This window comes from Mastigoproctus giganteus, chromosome 9 (assembly GCF_048544385.1).
Source record: "Mastigoproctus giganteus isolate SK-2022 chromosome 9, ASM4854438v1, whole genome shotgun sequence".
In the NCBI taxonomy this organism is placed as follows: Eukaryota; Metazoa; Arthropoda; class Arachnida; order Uropygi; family Thelyphonidae; genus Mastigoproctus; species Mastigoproctus giganteus.
This window is the reverse complement of record NC_143583.1, coordinates 132,987,471-133,008,862: the sequence shown is the minus strand read 5'-3', so window position 1 is coordinate 133,008,862 and position 21,392 is coordinate 132,987,471. Positions and strand designations below refer to the sequence as shown.

Genomic DNA, 21,392 nt, shown 5'->3' with positions numbered 1-21,392 from the left:
CAGCTTACAAAAGCTAAGTTTTTAAGCTAAACAAAGCCCTCAATAACAGCCGCCCCGCCATGTATATTGTAGGAAAAGCAATCGTTCTTCTCACATGTCCAACATTTCAGTGAAATCAAGTTTACCTTCTTGCTGAACAGGATTACCAGTTGAGACTTAGGCGATGAACAACTTTGTGTTCATCGCCTCTACCGGCGTGGTTCCATTGTAGAGGCAACATACACGTAGTAAACTACTAAGCATGCAGCACCTAATTCTCTTCGAGCTCTCCACGACTTGCTGCACAACTTTCACAGCGCTTCTCCAGGTGCTCACAGGAAAGATCTCCCCAGCCGTTCGTGTGACATGCGTTGGATTTGCCCACTTCATCAGGACCAACCAAGTTTTTTTAGAAAACGCGGATCTCTCTCTCTCTCTCTCTCTCTCTCTCTGTATCTCTCCTGAATCCATAACGACAAATGCAATCGTTGATACGATGGAGCCGATTTTTAAACATTTTTTTTTTTTGATTTTAAAGCATTGTTTTTTTATCTATTTATATACATAAAAAAATTCCGGATTTTAAAGAATTCCGGATTGTAAAGTGGCGCATTTTGCAGACTTGTCAGTATTTGCTTATTTTAATTGTTTTTCTGTTTTTGTACAACCGTCGTAGTGAGAAACAGCAAGATCGCCATCTGGTGAGGGAATTAAATAATTGAAAACATGTGTCTCGTAGCCTTGTATTTGTGAGAATAAGGTAAGGTTTTTTAGTGACTTTTTAAGTTAATTTCAAGCACGCAGTGAATATACTTTCTTTAGAGATTGTTATCTAAAATTTTAAAGGAAACATGGAGAAACCGAAGAAAAAGGGAAAAAGGCATATCGATTTGGGAAGCCAAATTATAAGCGAACACGTAACGAAACCTTCAAAACGATTTAAAATCAGAAGTCATGAAACTGAAGAAGAATTTGTAAATGATAAACTGTCGAAAAAAATTTTGGAGCAAGCACGAAAACAGCAGGAAGAAATTGAATATGAAAATGCAGGAAGAGAAAGCACGAAAAAGAAGAAAATGAAAGAAAAGATTCTTATAGGATCGGTAGGGCATGACAGTTCAGAATCTGAAAGCGAAATTTTAAATGAGGACGAGGGATTTTATTATGAAAACATTGAAATTAATGCAGAAGATGAGCTAGCACTCGAAAAGTTCATGAGTCAGGATTTAGGTGTTAGAAAGAGCACAAGTGAGCTTATCAGAATTAAGCTGAAAGAAAAGAAGACCGAAATACAAACAGAATTTTCAGATGCAGGTATCACCTATGCTGAGCTTGATGATAGAGCAATTGCTGTATATAAGGGAGTTGGTGAAGTATTAGCACATTATCGCAGTGGTAAACTTCCTAAAGCTTTTAAGATTATACCTGTGCTGTCAAACTGGGAACAGCTTCTTGATCTCACACAACCGGACAAGTGGACTGCTGCTGCTGTGTATCAGGCCACTCGAATTTTCACATCCAATTTAAAAGAGAAAATGGCCCAGAAGTTTTTCAATTATATACTTCTCCCACGTATTTTAGATGACATAGCTGAATTCAAAAGACTGAATTTCCATTTATATCAAGCCTTGAAGAAAGCACTTTTTAAACCTGCAGCTTTCTATAAAGGAATAATTATTCCATTGTGTGAAATGGGCACTTGCACTCTCAGGGAAGCTATTATAATTGGTAGTGTGCTAACAAATAATTCAGTCCCAGTTCTTCATTCAAGTGCTGCATTAATAAAAATAGCAGAGATGGATTACAGTGGAGCCAATAGCATATTTCTTCGTATTTTATTGGATAAGAAGTACTCACTGCCATATCGTGTCATTGATTCAGTTGTTTACCATTTTATGAGATTCACAACAGACAAACGAACACTCCCAGTATTGTGGCACCAGTGTTTACTTACATTTGTTCAGCGCTATAAAGAAGACATTTCTAGTGAACAGAAGGAAGCCCTATTACATTTGCTAAAGGTTCATATCCATTATCAAATTACACCAGAAATAAGAAGAGAACTGGAGAATTCAAAATGCAGAGATGATGGAATGATGGAGCCTGATTGATTATACTTCAAACTTTACATTACAAATTGATCACAGTATTTACTTAGTTATGAATTGTTATTAAATGAAAATTGATATTGATTTATTGAAGGATATTATTAACAGGAATTCTTATATAAAGTCATGAAATTAAACTGTTAAATAATTCATTAATTTATATGTTTCAGTTTATTTGCAGGTACAATAATCAGTATTTTTGTTTTGCACAGACTCCATACAAGTTCACACTTTCCATAGACAAGTTCTAGACAAGTTAAAAGTTCTTTGTTAGAGAGTATTAATGACATTAGCCATGTCTAATTAAACTTGTCATTAAGTAACTAATGACAAGTTATTAATTTTTTTTTTATTACAATTCTCTTATCATAACCCATTTGGATATTATATACAAGGCACTTTTACAAATACAAGGTATAAGGTATAAGGTATGTTCGTGTCAGACGGCACCTGGGATTTCTCCCATCTCCGCGTGTGTTTCGCTGTATCGAGGACAGTACACTGTCAAGCCAGAGACTTGAAAGTGTGTGGGTCGTGTCTGTGCAGTGTGATATGTTGTGCCCATTGTTTATCCGGCTTATTGGCCGCCAGGCCCCTAGTGGAGCCCGACGTTGCCCATACCCTGCCACGTGGAGGCTAGCCGGGTGTATCCAGTATCACAACAATTTGCTCTGGCAGGTCCTGCCACCTAGTTTCCTGGGATTTCAGTGGCTAGGGCCTATTAAAAAAAAAAAAAAAAAAGTTTATGCATTTGACATTAATGCTTAATGGGATTGCTGTTAGGAAATCGCTGGTTAGGGTTGAACACTAAAGAGATGTGTTAAAGGCCAAATAGGTCGGGCAAAATTTTGATGTTATTAAATTTAGACATGTAACGCTAGATAAAAGCTGATAGTGTTAGATATCTTAGAGATTTGCACAAAACCGGTAGAATTTAGACGTTGGTTATAATTTGGCGGCATTGTTAAGGGGTGTACTCGGTCGATTTAGTGAGAGAGGGGGGGATTGAAGACTGGGGAGGAAACAGATAGAAGAATAGGGACGGATAGAGTAGGCATCCCCAAAGAGGTCAGTGGAGACGAGCCCCACCAGGCGAAATATGGGGGGTAGACAGGGAGGAGAGGAGACAGAGATCCGTCTCCTCCATTCCCTGCCTGGGGTTGGGGTTTTAAAGGGAACCAGGTTAGAGTACCCAGTTCGGATCGCCAATGGCGTGTTGGCAGCAAAGCCGCAGAATGTCTTCGTCGGTGTCATGTCCAAGGGGGTGGGATATGTTAGTTGGCAGTGGGGAACCTACCAGGTGAGGGGGGGGGAGACACATTTACTTCATTCGTAATGTGCATTCTCACTCTACTTGTATTCTTTTTTTTTTTTTTTTTTTATACTTTTTTCTTATTTTATAATTTTTTTTTTATACTTTTTTCTTATTTTATAATTTTTTTTTTTTTTTTTATATATATATATATATTTTTATTTATTTATTTATTATTTTTTTTTTTTTCTCACTCAACTCATTCATCTTTTTCTCACACACCAGGAGGGGATGCAATGATGGGTAGCGTAAATTTAAATACTAATTAAAACTAGGGTTAGTGTGTACTTAACTTAGCATTTGTGGTTTGTGTTCTTTTCTCTCACGCTTACACTTTTATTCATTCTTCTAGCTCTCATCTCATTTATTCGACTCTTTCTTTCTGCACTGCACTCTCTGGGCACCGCAACTTACTGTTATTCTTTAGTTGTGGTGCAGGCCTAGCTGCAAGGTTTTTTTTTTTTTTTTTTTTTTTGCAGGCCAGGGGAGAATGCAGTGATAGTGTTTATGTTGGTACAGTATATATAAAGTAATGTAAGTTATTTTTAACTTTGTATTCTTTCGGCCAATTACATTTGCTCTTCTGCTCATTCCCATTCACTTTCTCTGCATGCATTCCCATCCCCCTCCCCTACATTGGTTTGGGGCCCCAGGTTCCTACACATGGCATGGTAGTCATGGGGAGTTTTGTTATGTCAGGTTTCTGTCAGGGTGCAGAATACTGCTATCCTAACAGTTTTTAAGTCATCAACTGGGCGTGGTGGGAAACTTGGGCAATTTTACTATTGATTATTGTTTAATTGCTGGGGGGGCTGAATTGCCATTCTTTGCATTGCTCTGCGCATTTCAAATACTTTCTGTGTGAAAGATGTAAAAGCTTTATAATTTTGCTCTTCTATGATGAAGAGATGTTCTTCTCCCCTGGGAAGGGGACCAATCTGCGCTATTAGCTCTGTTCTGGGGATGTCATATATTATACATTCATAGAGAATGTGTGCCCAGTCTTCACTTTTGCCAAATACAGCGAAATCTCCCTTAACAGGCACCTCTTATTGTGGACACTCAGGCTTGGGTCCTGGCCAATAGTATTAGGAATTACATATTAACAGCCACTGTAATATCAAAACATTAATATAGATAGACAAGGACACTTAAATGGGTGTCCTTTTGGTATTTTAAACTTTTTTGAAATGGACACTTCCAGGGATAATTGTCAGATGTGTGTGTGTTTTTGTAGAGCAATGGGATTTACAGTGAAAGCAAATGAAGACCATTACGCTAAGACAAATTAGAATTGTGATGGCCTTTATTACCGGGAGCAGAAGGCACAATGTTATTAATATGCTCACCACTAGAGAATGTTCACAAACTGATGGACTGTCTAAATATATACTTATATGGACTGATGCAATTCCACTGGCATGCATCACTTAGCAAGGCAGTAAAATTGCCAGACTGAGAGACCCTGTTGCCAGAATTAAAAAAAATAAATAAAAAATACTAAGGCAAGTCAAAAAAAGAATACTGAAGCATTCAGTTTGTGGTACTATATATAACAAAAAGTGAGAGAGTATTGCTGTGATAAATTTCTTTCAAAAAAAAAAAAAATAAATAAATAAATAACATTATCACATACTATGTAAATAATTTTGAGCAAGTATCCCTTTGGGAATTTCCATGTTTGTGAGTATAATTTGATAAAAACTATGTGGCACTTAATAGTACTTTCGTGACAGCAGTGCTCATCTTTATCAAAATGACTGACAATTTCCCTGCATTTCACTTTCACCTGACAGTGGAAATGCAATTGTTTAACTAGGTTTTATCAAAGGTTGCATATACAGGTTTCTCCTCTGTAATACTGGTCAAATTTTTCATATCCATTACATTGATTGGATGTTAATTTTTTAAGATATGAAATTTCTTGCTGTTTGCAGCAGGGCCTTATGTAAAAATTTAAAAAGAAAAAAGTTTTGATCCATTACAGAGGGGTGAGAGCACTGTTTGCCTATGAAGTACCTTTGTGCTAAGACTTATATGTACCACCCCCCTAAAAAAATAATAATTGTAGACACTTATTTTAATATATTTAATACAATACCAAAATACATTTCAGAATTTAAAAAAAAAAAAAAAACTACAACTGTGTTTCAAAAAGTGTTTTGAAGTTCAAAAACTACAAAAGTGTTTCATCAAAATTTTTATCATTCTGTTTCATATAAATCATTCTTGTTTTTATTTAATTTTTAAAATTTTACTTTTTTCAGTAACATAACTTGATTACTCTCCTTAACCCTACCAACCTTTGTATCATTTGCAAACTTAGACATTTAGCCTGATATACTTTCTCCAATATCATTAATAAATATAGACAATAGACCCAGCACTGAAACCTGGGGGACTCCACTAATAACATTAGTCCATGAAGAGTAGTGTCCATTAATAACTACTCTGTCTTCTCCCACTCAACCGCCCTTTATCCAGAGCAGTAACCTGCCCTTAATGCTACACTGCTCCAGTTTGTACAGCAGCCTTTTATGTGCAACAGTATCAAAAGCTTTTGAAATCCAAGTATATGATATCAAAATTATTTTTTGTGTGCACTTCCTTTGTTACTGCATCATAGTATCCAATTAGATTGGTCAGACAATCAACCCTTAACAAATCGCTGCTGGAATGCAAGCTTAAATTAAAACTGACCACAAATGGTTGTACTCTAACGTAACTTTGTGTCCATTCAGTTGCCATCAATAAATCAGTGCCGTAAAAGGAAACACACATAAAATTAACAACTGCTCAATATTGGCATGCTGATTGAACCTGGTTGCATTACAGCTGGGATTTTGCTTAGCATTAATCACACTGTCAGGTGCTATAAAAGCTGTATGTGTTTCACATGTTTGTGGTTTATATTAAAGTTATTTTATCTAGTTTAGTATTTTCCCCAAGAAGAAATGGTAAAAAATTTTTGAATATTTTGCATTGCTGAATTTTAATTCTTTAGTTTTTCGAGTGATGCAGATTCTGAATCCCATTCAGGATCGGCATCACTTGATTTTTTAAATTTTTTTTATGAGAACTCAAAGCACAAGAGGTATTAGAACCTATAGTACTTAGTACCATGCATTGGTTGAAGGTTGAGAAGATAAAAGAAGATACTCGTTAATGTTAGACTTGAATTTCTGTAATTGTAATTTTCAGGAAATACATATGAATGGAGGTCATTACAAAAAATGAAAGTTGAATGAATGAAAGAGGAAGGAGAAAAGTTGATTCTGTGAGTTTGAAGTTGGACAATAAAAGGATTATCTCTTTCACTCTTAGCATTACTTTTCTTCCAAACAGCTGTTTGGAAGAAAAGTAACACCAAGAGTGAAAGAGAAAACCCAGTTTTTTAGATGCAAGAGAGGAGAGAAATTGACCTTGCTATCTCCCACAGCTACAAAGTAATTGAATTTTACGAAGTTGGCATTTTTCTGAAAATTCAAAAAATTCAGACAGTAAGACCCTGTTGAGCTTGACTCTAGTCTAACTCTGTGAAGAGACATGAGAGGTGTAGCATAAGTGGGAGGTCGCCCCACGGCCGCCAGTGAAATACTTCGATCGTTTCTTTACTGACTCGGTGAAGCGGAGAGGCTCGCGAAGCGATCTGGGATGTTGGACACATGTGTCCCCCCAGCACCCAGTGAGAAAGTGTGGCATGCTCGATCTCCTCGTGGTGCGGGCCGGAAACGGTTTGCTTGAGGTATGGTGTGTCGCCACTCGAGAGACCCGGCAGGGAGGGGAGACCTAATTGTGGATTGTCAGATGGGACATCTGCGGGGCCCTCTACACATGGGGGCTCCAACGACACAGCCGGGTGAGGGTAATTCCCAATAGAGATATATATGACCTTGCCTAGAAATCAGGAGCAAAAGAATCCTTTTTTGCAAAATATTAGACAGGAGTGAGTTTTAGATGAATTGAAATCAACTAAGTTATCTTTACCCCACTGAAGAATTACCTGGAGATCACCATTTAAGGAATCAGTAGTGGATATTTGAGAAGTTTGAAGATATTTTTGCAGGGCAAGTTTCTCAAACTGGAAGGTGGAATGCAATGTGCTATCATCAGCAAAACGATTGATAAAATTTCTGGTATGGTCAATGGAAGATCATTAATAGATAAGAGAAAAAGATTGGGAAAAAGGACCGAACCTTGGGGAAGACCAGCATTGGTGGAAAAGTTAGAAGACAGAGAGCCATCTACGATCACACGCAGTGTGTAATCAGAGAGAAAACTGGATATCCAGTTACAAAAAACAGTTGGCCATAAGATGAAAGCTTATTTAGAATACATTTATGCCAAACACGATCAAAAAGCCTTTGAAATGTCAAGAGCAACTGCTTGAGTTTCACCAACCTATTCTATTGAATTTGTCCATAATATCACTAATGCAGCGTTTCCCAAACTTTTTTAGTCACGGAACACTTTTCATCTCACAGTATATTTATGGAACACTTAAGGAACATAAGTTTAGTGGGAGGCCAAAGAATTGTTTGTTAATATTTTATTACGTACGATGCACTGTGCATAAGAAGCATCTTTATTTCCAACACAGGTGAGGCTGAAATTCAAATAACTGTCATACTTTCGTTTTGGTCTCTTATTAGTTGGTTACTGTTTTTTTCACTTTGGATTTTTGAGGAACAAATGGCTGTGATTGTTCATCCTCACTTTTAAGTGTGACAATATAGTGTTTGTTTTCATCAACCAAAGTTGCAATACTAGAAGTACTTGCTTCTCGTTTTAAAGTTCCTTTTTTCAACCACAAATCCATGGTCATTTATTTTAATAATAATATTTCGAAATACTGATAATTATCAAAAAATATTTATGCAAGGAAATGAGTTTAGTTACGTTTAGTTTCCGCACCACTACAGAACTAATTTCATAATTGTGAAGACAATCTGTACCACACCACCAGCACACTGTAAACATGCAAAAACATGTCAGCGGAAGGCTACTTTGTTTCATCCAACCGAACGATGCATGATATCGGTTCACTTCTCCCTCTCCCTCAACCCATGTACTCCAGGCTAAATCGCATAAGAATGGCATATTAGATCACTACATTGCTACTTTTTTGTAGATGTCATTACCTCACATACTTCTCTATGCAGAGCCTGCCAAAATAGTGTTCTGTGGTCTATTTGATTATTAATCGATGCCAGTACAGTATATTAACAACTGAAAAAAAAAATTATATAATGTTAAAAATTAGAATGATACAAAAGTGGTGTACGCTACAAATAGGCAAAACTTATTTTATTTATTTTTTTTTTTTTTAATTATTAGGATTTTTCAGGGAACACTTGTTCACATCTCACGGAACAGTTTTGGAAATGCTGCACTAGTGGATTGACACTGATGAAATCTCTACTGGAAATCATTGATCAGATGGAAGGTTTCTAGATAGTTGAAGAGTTGGTGGGTAATTGATTTCTCCCTTACTTTAGAAAGGGTAGAAGTAAGTGCAATGGGATGATAATTGGACAGAGGGGATTTGTCAACTTTTTAGGAACTGGCTGGATATAGACAAATTTCCAAGCAGAAGGGAAAACACCTTTGGAATAAGAAAGTGAAAAAAGGCAACACAGAACAGGAGTAAGATTAGGAACACAGGTTTTGTGACAAGTGGAGAAATACCATTAGGACCTGGCACTTTCTTAACATCACCATTGTTCACAATTCTTTTGACATTGTTTTGGCAGAAGACTGCAGGAGACATTGAATGGAGTGTACTGGGAATGGTAGGGGGTGGTTTACCAAGATTATCAAAATACACGAGTTAGAAGAAAAGTAGGATGCTAGCAGGTCAGCTTTATCTTTGGCTGAAGTGGCAGTAGAACCGTCTGGTTTTGACATAGGTGCAAATAGAGATTGGCAAAAGTTGCGGCCAATAGCTTTGGCAAGAGACCAGAATGCTCAGCTACCATTTTGGACAAGAAACAAGTTTTCTACTCTTAGCATGTTTGAAATCTAGTTTGGACTAATTAATAACTGCTTTACAATTTTTGTGAACTCTGGTGTAGGCAGAAAATGAAGCTGGAGATTTACATACAAGCTAATTGCAATATGCAAAATTCTTATCTTGAACAGCCTTAGCACATTTATTGGAAAACCAAGATTTAAATAAAGGAAGAGATTTTAGGGTGGAGTGTGGAATAAAGGATTTCATCCCTACAAGAATAATTTCACTGACATGATCTGAGCAAATGTTGACATCAGAAGATATAAAACAGTAATCCGACCAAGGAAAAGAAAAAACAATTATAGATCATCCCTTTTTGCATTCATGTAATGCCAGACAACACAAAGTTAATAATGGCCACAAGATAAAGGATCTAGTTGTGAAGAGACCATCACCAAGTTGTGATCAGAGGTGCCTAGATGACTACTCACTTTAACTGTGTACTTGAAAGGGTTTTTTGTGAGAAAAAGATTGAGTTTTGACTGTGCATTGTAAACCATGCACAAATGAACAATTTGTTCATGGTCATAAGTAATTGCAAAAGCCTCATCATCATGACCTGCTGGGTCTATGTGACTAGGAAACAGAAACCAACTGAATTGCAAACATTAAAATCACCAAAAAAATTACCTCACTGTTAGGAAAATTGGACTGGAGAAAGTCAAGTTTCAAAGAGAGGAAGTCAAAAGAGTTCCAAGTGATTAGTGCAGTTGGAAGAACGATAGATGCAGCAGACAAATTTGAGATAGAATGTGGTAGAGAGATTTTAAGCCAAAGAAGGTCGAAAAGAGGAGATTTCAGATTTACTAAGTCTAAGTCTAATTGCTCAGAGAATATCAGAGCGGACATATGCACAAGTACCACCTTTGAAGCAAAAGGCAAATACACAGGAAAATATACCAAGGAAAACACAGCAAATAATTAGGACAACTGAGGCGGGCAGTGGTTCAATCAGCTGATAATTAGGATTGTGTGAGAAAGAGTACATGGGGTTTGGCAGACTAAAGTGGAAACGGACATCATTGAGATTGGAACCGAGAACACATATATTTATGAAATGAATGAGGAAGTGTTTGGAAGGTTTAGATCTTTTTGCAGATAAGTTTGTTCTGTTAGTTTGACAATTCATAATGTATTCGGTAGTTAAGAAAAGGTGGGGGGACATGCTGTATGATGTAATGAAATTCTTGGATTTAGCATACACTTGGCAGGAATGTACCCAGCTCTTTGACATAATTTGACCCTAACAATGCCCCACACACACACACACACACGCTATTTCGACTGCCTCCAGAAACTATCTGGCAGAGTAGAGGCAATGAGATTATACATACACTAACTGATCTAGAAGCCTCCTCGAGAGTTACAAATAGGTTCGGCCCAGTGCATTATCTAGCATCTGGCCTGCGAACAACATTTTAGAACTATATCCTCGAAATGTAAGGAGGATTGGATCTTGCCGTGATCTTCATCATAACCTCAAAAAAATCACATCTGGCAACCCCACTCCCATACTGCATTATGGGAGGGGGGGTTGCCAGAACTTTGTTCTGGAGACTGAACATCGGCTCAACCTCTTCATTCCTCCAGTAAGCAAAGTGGTGGTATTGCACTGGTTGATGAGAGTCATCTACCCCTTAATATTGCCTGGTAACACAGAGTGGTGGCATTCCTTTATGTGGTGTGAATGCCACACCTCGACCCCTGCTTATGTTGGTTTACATCTGGATGGTCACCAGTATACTAGGTTCCATATTTCAGGACTTGTACGTGGGTGTTATACCCAGTGTTTCTAACAGTCCCACCATCATGAAGGTATGAGCAGAGGATTTCACTGTCATAGACCTACCAAACTTTTCTGAAATTCAGTCCACTCGGCTTATGTGCCACTCAAATATCAGTTTCATCAGCATTTTAAACTCCCATGTAGCAATCCCAGCTTGATATACCTGAGAGAATGTCTTTGACTACCTCAAGGACCTTGAACAGAATCCACAGCCTGAGACATCAGGACTGATAAGGAACAGGGATGGACAGTATGTTGAAGCTGATGACATTGAATCAGCTCTTTAAAATGTCATCCGATACTGAAATAAATTCTATTCAAGTGATGCATATTCTGAATCTCATTCAAATGCAAGATACACAGAAAGGACCCTCACTAAAGGCATATAAAAAGGACCCTCGAAAATATATAAGCAACAGCAAATGCGTTAACAAATCCATGCTGTGACTGCAGTATAATTGCACTCCTGCATTACTTTAACTAGCGACTCCATTATTTTTCCTAGCATGAAAGTTAAACTAACAGGTCTCTAATTACTCATGTTACCTTTTGATTCCCTTTGTGAACTGCAGATAAATTCACATATCTCCAGTCCATAGAGACTTCCCGATTCCAAAGGTAGTCTTATAATTATGGTTAAGGGTTTGCTTACCTCCTATTGGATTGATCCCATCTATCCCAGGTGCTTTTTTTATGCTAAGCTTCAATTTCTCTTCCACTTTCCTCTCAGTTGTCACAAAATCATTAGCTCTCAGAGTTTGATGAATTTCTGGCATTCACCACCCTATTGAACTTCTTGTGCATGAATATAGATGCAAAACACCTATTCCGTTTGTCAGAAACCTGAACACAATCATCAATAGTTAAACCATCAACATCAAGTGGAACCAATGTAATTCAACCTCTTCCTTCTAATGTCAGTAAAGTCTTTGCTGCTTTTCTTTTCCAGCGACTTCCTATAATTTGCTTTTTTTCCCCTGACTTCCTTTGTGATTTGATTACAGACTACTTTGTATACCATGGGCTTCTGTATCACCTGATAATTTATATACATCCCATTCAATTTTCTTCTCTGCCACGAGTCTCATTAGATCATCAGACATCCATTTTGTTCTAAACCTGTAACACTATTTCTTAGTGAATGCTTCCTATTTAGAATTTGCTGTTGGTAACATGTAGTCACTCTTGCAAAAGCTCTTCCCTTTACCCGTGACAGTAGTTATGTCTAAGCAAATCCCACATCAATATACTGTGATCACTGCCACCGTGTGTCTTCTACCTGCAGATTCTTAATGCTTGAAGAATCACTGCTGATAAAATTGAACAACAAATTTTGGGTCATATCTTGTTACGGGCATGAAAGTAAGTTTACTTTATAGATTTTTGGGTGCTAAACATGAAAATAGTGCTTAAAATGGCAGATTGGCTCTTGTTTTCAAAAAAGGTTTTTTATGTTTATACAAGGTATTTTTTATTTATATGGCAGTAAGATGTAGCTATGAACATAACTGTATCAAACATAGGACCTCTTTGTTTGTATTCAGCTACAGGAGCATCTCATTTCACCAATAATCTGTTAACATGGCGGCACTCCATTTGCTTTTGTGTCTTTTTTCCATCACTGCGATGTCTTGATGGAAGCACTGACGATGTTCATAGCTGGTGGGAAGAAATGCATCTTCAATGACATGTTGCATCCCAGTTTTTCATAAGAAGAAATGAGATTTTACACAAGATGCCTGTAGTTGCGGGCTTTAACATTTACTAGAAAACAAGTCAAAACATTTCAATAAATATAAACTTGAAATTATGTTTATTGTAATTTTTATTATATTTGCTGTTATTAAATTTGTTTTTAACATTTTGATTGCACGACTTCTAATGAATCATTTAAATTTGTGCCATATATCACAACTCAAGTAAGCAGCAGTGTTGCCAAATGGTAAGAAAGTATAGCTTCTGGCAACACTGGTAAGCAGGCATGGACTTGCAAGCAGTCAGTAGTGGTTCCCAGACTCTTGGTTCTGCAGAATGTGATTGCAGTGCAAGTGTATCGTGCATTTCAACAGCAAATGTCAGTGAATAATTGGATAAAAGTAAATAATTTGGAGAGGGTTTACCATTTTATTTTTATGATGGTATTTATTGAAACCTATTGAAATGCATAATTGAAAATCTAAGATTATTAAGGTTTTATAAAAACTTGAAAATTATAATAATTTTCGATTTAATTTTTTTATCTATGAATATGTTTATTAAAGGTTATATTTTTTTTATTAGGATGACTACACCATATAAACAGAGAAAGGTAGATTTGAAACATCGCAACTTTCAAGAAAAGTGGACAAATGACTATTTTGTGGTAGAGAGAAATAATAAACAAACAATTTTTTCATTATACACTATTGTAATAATCTTAAAGATTGTGGAAAGTTTAAAAAAAATTGGCTCACATGTACCTCACAGACATTTTATTTGGCCGGCTATTTAAAAAGGGTGCCCACCCCTGATCTAGAAGATTCCAATGTTTTAGCTTTGAGGCCAAAAGCTCTGCCTTATTCTTTGACAGTTCGAGATCCCTGCCGAGGTCAGGGATCTCGAACAGTGATCTTATGTGGTTCAGAAGGATAAAGGTTTGGGCAAAATGATGGATTCCATGACATAGACTGCTGCTGTACTGCTTCGTGTATATCAAGTTGATGTTCATCAGTGTCTTCATTTTCATCACTGTGCACAGAAAAATGGTCAGGTGGCTCAGGAATAGGTAGTACTTCACCGTGAGGCATGGGACGAATTGTAGATGGTATATTTGGGTACATCACTCACTGTCCACTTTTTTTTTTTGTAATCCCCTTTTCTAATAGGAGGCACCATATGCCGACCAGGCTAGCCAGGTGGGCAAAGTGCCTGCCTGGCAACCCAAAGGTCGTGGGTTCGAATCCTGCCTCGGGCTTGGATCAGAGTAAAATGCAAAAACTTTGGGAGGTGCATTATGGCCATAGAAGCCGATGCGCCAACAACAAAAAAAAAAAAAAAAAAAAGAGGCACCATACAGAAGTAACAGTCTGTGATATGATTTGTTGGCTCCCTCCATATCATGGGCACTGAGAAAGGCATAAAATGTCCTTTTTTTGGAGCCCAGTTGTTGCACTAGTTGCCTACTTTAGTAGGCAACTACACTACACTACACTAGTTGCCAAAGTACAAGAAGTAGGCCTTTTTTATGGCTCAAGTTAAGAGACGCTTTCTTGAAGCTATCGTGACTTCTCCACATACGTAACAGTCATCCGGGACTATTCACACAATTACAGGGCATATTAATCTTGCACGACACAAATACTGTGGAAAAAGTAGAAATCTCACAGGGAACAACTGTTAACTGAGAACAAATCACCCAGTACCTAGCCATATTCGAGGATTACTGCAACAGAGTTAAAGGTGCATTTGAAGCAACAACAACAACATATCATGTGATGCAGAGCGAGGTGACAATTGTTGATCACGTGTTAAGAGTCTGGTGGTACTGAAACTGCAGTGTTGCCATGCTTTTTGCTCAGAGCCGTAGTTGATAATGTAGAGTAATTCGCTATTATGAAACCCCAACTGTAATTCGAAAACTGGAGCCAATCAACAAATTTGAATGTAATTTTCATGTTTAGCAACATAAAATTAGTCAAGATTGGGTATTTTCGTTTTCGTAACATTTTACGTGTTGACCAGTATAATGATCAAGAATATTGCTTTCTTTTGTTTCCTCTCTAACATGCTGCTATCATCCAGTAAATCTACAAAAGTCTTGCTAATGTTCGTTATACTCATCTGGCCTATAACACACTCCTACTGCCATTTTTGTGTTCCCAGTGCTTATGTTACACCAAAGTGACTCAACGTTGCACTGGCCAACTATGTCGGCTGGATGCACTGCCTTAGATTTAATATGCTTCTTAACTAAGAGTATAATCCCCCCTCTTGTCCTTTCTGTACACATTTTGTTCCCTACATTAAAATTAAGCTTCCCTTATGTCACACCCTATAAGTGACACCATGTCTCCAATATACCTACACTGTGTCATTTTATGACTTAATCAGTACTTCAAATTCATTAAATGTATTTTTTCTGTTCCTAGCATTAGGGTGCACAATAGACTTAGATGCTGATGCACTATAAAACTCCTAATAACCAACCAACCAACCTAGCATTAGTGTACATGCAAGTATATATACACATGTATACTTGCATGCTGTTCTTACTCTTAGTTACCCTAACACAGCCCGTGTATTTACTTGTTCCATGATGATCCACAGCAGGGCTTGAAATCCTCAAGACCTTGATTTCCAGGCTGCTGTATATTCGAATAGAAATAGTGCAAGGATCACTTTCACCTCTGCCTACAGTCCTAGTTATTCTATTAGTCTGTGTATCATCCCCCAAGCTGTCTGTGTTCAAACCACCTATTGCTGCCTCAGTAGCATCAGTGAATATTCTTGCACCCCTTTCTATTTAAGTGTGTCCCATCCCTATCCCTATAAAATCAGTCTATTCTGTTAACAAGCACAGACCACACACAAAAAAAAAATTCTACTCCATGATCTTTGTACAGTCTCTCCACGGCTGAATTGATTGACAAGGCTGTCAACATGTACTCTCTCTCTCCTGTCGTTTCTGGGCAGAATTGCAGACAATTTCAAATTTAATCCTAACTTGCAAATTATTGCCCAGTATTGCTTTTGTAATACTGGGCAATAATTTGTACACTATTGTAAAAAGGATAGATCCTCTTTACACAATATCGTTCCCATTTCCCTAACAATAGAGTCATTGATAATAAGTACCTCCTGTGGGACCAGCACAGGAGATACTTATCCCCTTGAGGATTGCTTCTATTTCCTGATGCAAAGTTGTAGTTTCTGGCATTGAGTTGGGCATCTGAGAGCTTGATGGCCCCTCCCTATCCCATTTTAATTTCTTCGAGGGCATCCACCCTGTTCTTCAAGTTCTCATAAATGCTGATCAGAATGCTGTCTTTATTAATGTCTAATTTCTTTACATCCTTTTCACCAAATGCAGAGATATTCCCCTTGGTTGTATCATGTCCTGTTCCAAATAGGTCCGCAAGGCCATGATTCATAGGTAAACCCCACCCCGAGCGTTCTACCCTGAGCCACAGCATTCCCATTACTTTGAGTCTGTTGCTTTTCTGCCCTAGTCTGAGGCATGATTTCCATTTTAATTCAATTTACTTTGAGAATACTAGTCTAAACTGATGGATACCTGAATGCAGCGATATGTAATCATGCTATCAAAGTTACATTACATGTATTATGCTATACTGTTATGTTCATAGAGTTTTAAATTAGCAGTGGACTTACTAGAAATAAAATTTCTTAGCTAAAATGAAAATATACACACCAAGCTACATAACCAGAACTGTCGAGCAACTTATTTACCACAATTAAAACCTTATAATTCCACTATTGTGTACTTCAATACTAGTTATGTGATATGATATTTGTGCCCAATTGCTGCTACAAAAGTTGTATATATATTAAGCTGTAACTTACAAAATCTCTAGCTAAATTTAAAAATAAGCTAATAAATGTGAGGTGGACTATTAAACTATTTATTGAACTCAATTTAATATGCTAATTAAGTAAAAAAAAAGTAAGAAATTCTATAACTTATCTAATTGTAAAAAAAAGGCAAAATTTTTCAAAAAACTTTTCCATTTCCAAGAGTTCAATCCTTTGTCTGCACAATTCAGTTTTAATAAGTTTTCTTAAAATTTCAGTTTTTCTTTCATAATTTATTGTGAATTAAGGTAATATAATTTATTGTATGTAGAACATAAACCTACATAAATGTATAATAAAAATTATATTTCTAAATGATCTTGAACTTAACTTACCAATAAAATTAAGTGCTTAGTGCGGCAGGGTACGTGATACCCCCCCCCGTGACCTTATTATCATGCTAATTTACCACTACTAATGTACAACAAATACTGGGTGTCTATTCTAAGATGAGTAATAAACAGATCCTCTAGCTCTTAGACACTAAAATTTTGGCATTTATTAGATGATAACATACAAATTAACTGTGATGGGGTGTAGGAAACCTGCTGCACTAACAGAGGATTAATAATTTCCAAATGTTAATTTTTTTTCAGATTAGATATTTCCTAGATTGTATGTCATTGTTACTGTGTTTGTAACCTATAAAATCATTCATTTCACAAGACATTCTGTTCACAGTGTATTACTATATTACTTAATTAATAGTACAGTATGTAGTATGTATTTAGATTTGATTGCTGAAATCATATTGCACAATTTATATCTTATATTAAAAAATACTGGACAATCAGAATACCCATACCAGAAGCAGCATTCGAACTTGCGACTTTTTCATAGGCAACATTAACCGCTGAGTCAATATGTCATTATGGGTTAACATTTTGGCTTAATACTGGTAACTGTCATTCTGTAGAGAGTATAGTGATCAGAGCCGCTGTGTTATCTAATAAAAATAACAAATTACCCCTGAATATGTACACTGTACTGTGTGCATAACCTTTAAAAAAAAAAAGTCTTATATGTGCTGGGCCCCAAGGATGCCAGATTTTTGAGATTCTAGTGTATTTAATAAAAGTCAGTTAATTGAAACAAAAATATGTAAAATGATAATTGATAAAAAAAACTTCCGAGTAAGCAACCATTACAATGAATTTCATTTTTTCAAATTATTGAAATTGACTACACTGACCTTTGTAAATTGAACATCTCTGCATAGTGAACACTTCTTACCTAATGTAGAAGAAAGTGTTTCCAGACTTTAAAGAGGCTTCACTGTATATTATAAGAAAAATGAGACTCAGTTCTATACAATGTGAGAACATTTCTAGGACAGAATTCTTTAATGCCCAGTCTCAATATAGACACTCACAGTAACTTTCCTTAAGTATGACTATTGTTTTTTCACTGATGCTATACAGAGTAACTGTGAATTCTTCATTTAGTTCTATGACTGTATGTCAGTTACTTTTTTTTTTTTTTAACAGAGATAACCTGGAAAAAGAACCCACAGAAATGTTCAAGGTTCAGGCCTAAATGAATGTCGGAGAATTAATGAGGCTTGTTTGTTTGTTATTTGGTTTTTAGGAGCATTAGCAACTAAGGCCATATTGCTCCGGGGATATGCGGTGGTCATTCCCTGACCTTTCCGCATCCTCTGTATTTTGTGGTGACGGGCTCAAACAATGAGGCTTGTGACAGAGAATAAAAATGCATGGGATGCATATAAATTATCAGGCGACACAGAAGCCTATAGCAGGTGTAAGCTAGTCTGTAATCAAGTTACAAAGGAGGTTAGGCAGGTGAAGGCAGATTACAAGAAATCTTTGGCAAATGACGCAAAGAAAAATAGCAAGGAGTTCTTTACTTATGTAAACTCTAGAAGGAAGGGGATGAATCAAATTGGTCCACTTAACGTAGATGGTTCGACTATTGATGATCCTGCTCAAGTAGCTGATAAACTGAATGAGTATTATGCATCTACTTCACACATAAGGAGTTATTCAAGGAGGTGAATGCCAGAAGTTTATCAAACTAACAGGGAGCTAAGTGATTTTATAATAACTGAGAGCAAAGTGGAGGAGAAATTGTTGAAGTTAAACATAAAAAAGGCACCTGGGGCAGATGGAATCTATCCAGTTATAATGAAGGGGGCAGCAAGGGAAGTAAGCCATAATTATGAGAGCATCCTTCGTGTCAGGGGTGGTCCCCAAGGACTGGAGATGTGGTAATGTATCCCCAATTCACAAAAGGGTGACACAAATAATTATAGACCTGTTAATTTAACTTCTGTTCCGGAGAAAATAATGGAGTCACTGGTTAAAGAGGTGATACAGGTTCACCTAGACAAGACAGCAGTAATAGCTCAGACACAGCATAGGTTTGTTAAGGGGAAGCCTTGTCTGACCAATCTGATTGGATACTACGATGTGGTCACAAAGGAACTGTATGCAGAAAATAATTTTGATATCATATACTTGGATTTCAGGAAAGCTTTTTATACTGTTGCACATGGAAGACTGCTGTATGTACAAATTGGAGCAGTATGGCATTAAGGGCAAGTTACTGCAATGGATAAAAGGATGGTTGAGTGGGAGATGGCAGAGAGTGGTAATAAATGGACACTGCTCTACATGGACTAATGTTATTAGCGGAGTCCTCCAGAGTTTGGTGCTGGGCCCATTGTTGATTTGTGTATTTATCAATGATATTGATGAAGTTATATCAGGCTTAATGTCCAAGTTTGCAGATGATACAAAGGTTGGCAGGGTTGTTAATGACAGTGAAGACAGTATGCTACTGCAACAGGATCTAGAAAAGTTAGGCAGATGAGCTGAGAAGTAGCAACTGAAGTTTAACATTGACAAATGCAAAGTACTCCATATGGATACCAGTAACCCAAGAAACGTACCAACTGTGTGGTACTGCACTCAGGGAAGTGGAGAATGAAAAAGACCTGGGGATAATTGTGCAGTCAGATATGAAGTTCTCTGAGCAGTGGAGACGGGTGCCAGAGCAGGTCATGGAGTTTTGTCAGTGATATATATAGGAATTTTGCTAGCAGAGACAAGGGGATGATTATCCCTTTGTATAAGGCAATGGTCAGGCCACTCCTTGAATACTGTATACAGGTCTGGAGGCCTCATTTTATGAAGGATGCAGAGTTGCTAGAACGAGTACAGAGAAGGGCAACAAGATTGGTGATAGGAACAAAGGGGTGCACTTACGAAGAAAGGCTTAAGTTCTGCAAGTTGCAGCATCTGGAGACGAGGCACCTGCAAGGTGATGTGATTGAGGTTTATAAGGTCTTGAATGGTTTGAGCAGGCTGAATGCTGACAGGATACTTCTGTTTGCTCAGATTAAGAACCTGAGGGAACATAGATTCAAATTGAAGAAAGACAGTTGTAGAATAGATGTGTGGAAGTTTGCCTTTAGCTAGCTGGTAGTTGATTGCTGGAACAGACTTCCATCTGTTGTTGTGAAAGCTGATAGTTTAAATAAATTTAAGGCTGAACTAGACAAACATTTGGAGTGACCGAATGGGTGAAATGGAAAGTTTTTTTTTTTTTTTTTTTTTTGATGATGCTGTATAAGCTTGCTTTCTTGCGTCATATGCCTCAACTAATGCTAAATTTCGACTGTGCATATGGTGATCCGGGTCATTTTTATCCTGTCTAAAATATTGATTTGAGACTGCAGTCAGGTATGTGCTTATTTCAAATGGTCTAGAAATGCCCTTGCTATATTTAATCTTGGTTCGTATTTTAGCAAAAGTGTTAACTTGTGTGTTTTGGAAAAATGGAGAAATGAATATACCGTAAAGGATAAATGGTATGCATATCAGTGATTGGTCTAAAGATTTGGTAGCCGTATCATGGACAGAATATCAAGTGTCTTCCTAGTCACTTATTTCCACCATGTGGAAAATTTCATATCAGATTGAATTGTAACACCTAAGTCATTTCGTCTTTAACCACTTTTTGTCCCCCGTTCCTGTTCATATGTGATGTAAGATTTCTGTTCCTCAAATGTATAATCTTACATTTAGAAGCATTGAACTTTAACTGCCATTTTTCAGACCATATACACAACTTATCCAAGTCTTCTGGAAATAACATTGCCTGTCTTGAATTTTTAACCACCAATCCCACCTTCAAATTATCAGAAAACTTTGAAAGCTTCCCTTCGATACCCTCATCAGTATCGTTTATGAAAATTTGTAATTGGAGAGATCCAACACCGAGCCCTGAGGGATTCCACTTCATGTCCATCCTGAAGGCCGAACATTTATGACAATCCTCTGTTTCCTATCTTTTAGACATTCTGCAGTCCAGCATACGATCTTACCCGTAACTCCCACTTCTTACAGTTTATATAGCAGCTTTCCATTAGGGATTGTGTCAAAAGTTTTACTAAAGTCTAGATATATGTCAAAAATTGTTACCTGTATCCAAATTTTATTGACTACATAGTGGTAATTTCCAAATTAGTCAGTGTTACCTTCCCTTAATGAACCTATGCTATACTATTCTTGTCAAGCTCCTTAACCTATTCACAATACTATTCTTGTCAAGCTCCTTAACCTATTCACAATACTATTCTTGTCAAGCTCCTTAACCATG

At 37.0% G+C, this 21,392-nt stretch overlaps 1 protein-coding gene across 1 annotated transcript; it reads left to right on the top strand.

Moving 5' to 3' along the window:
* The first annotated feature begins 830 nt into the window (after positions 1-830).
* Positions 831-2,111, top strand: bys (Bystin). Its single transcript, XM_090380805.1, has one exon. It carries the CDS (start codon positions 831-833, stop codon positions 2,088-2,090), a length of 1,260 nt encoding a protein of 419 aa, XP_090236931.1. The 3' UTR covers positions 2,091-2,111.
* The last annotated feature ends 19,281 nt before the right edge of the window (positions 2,112-21,392 follow it).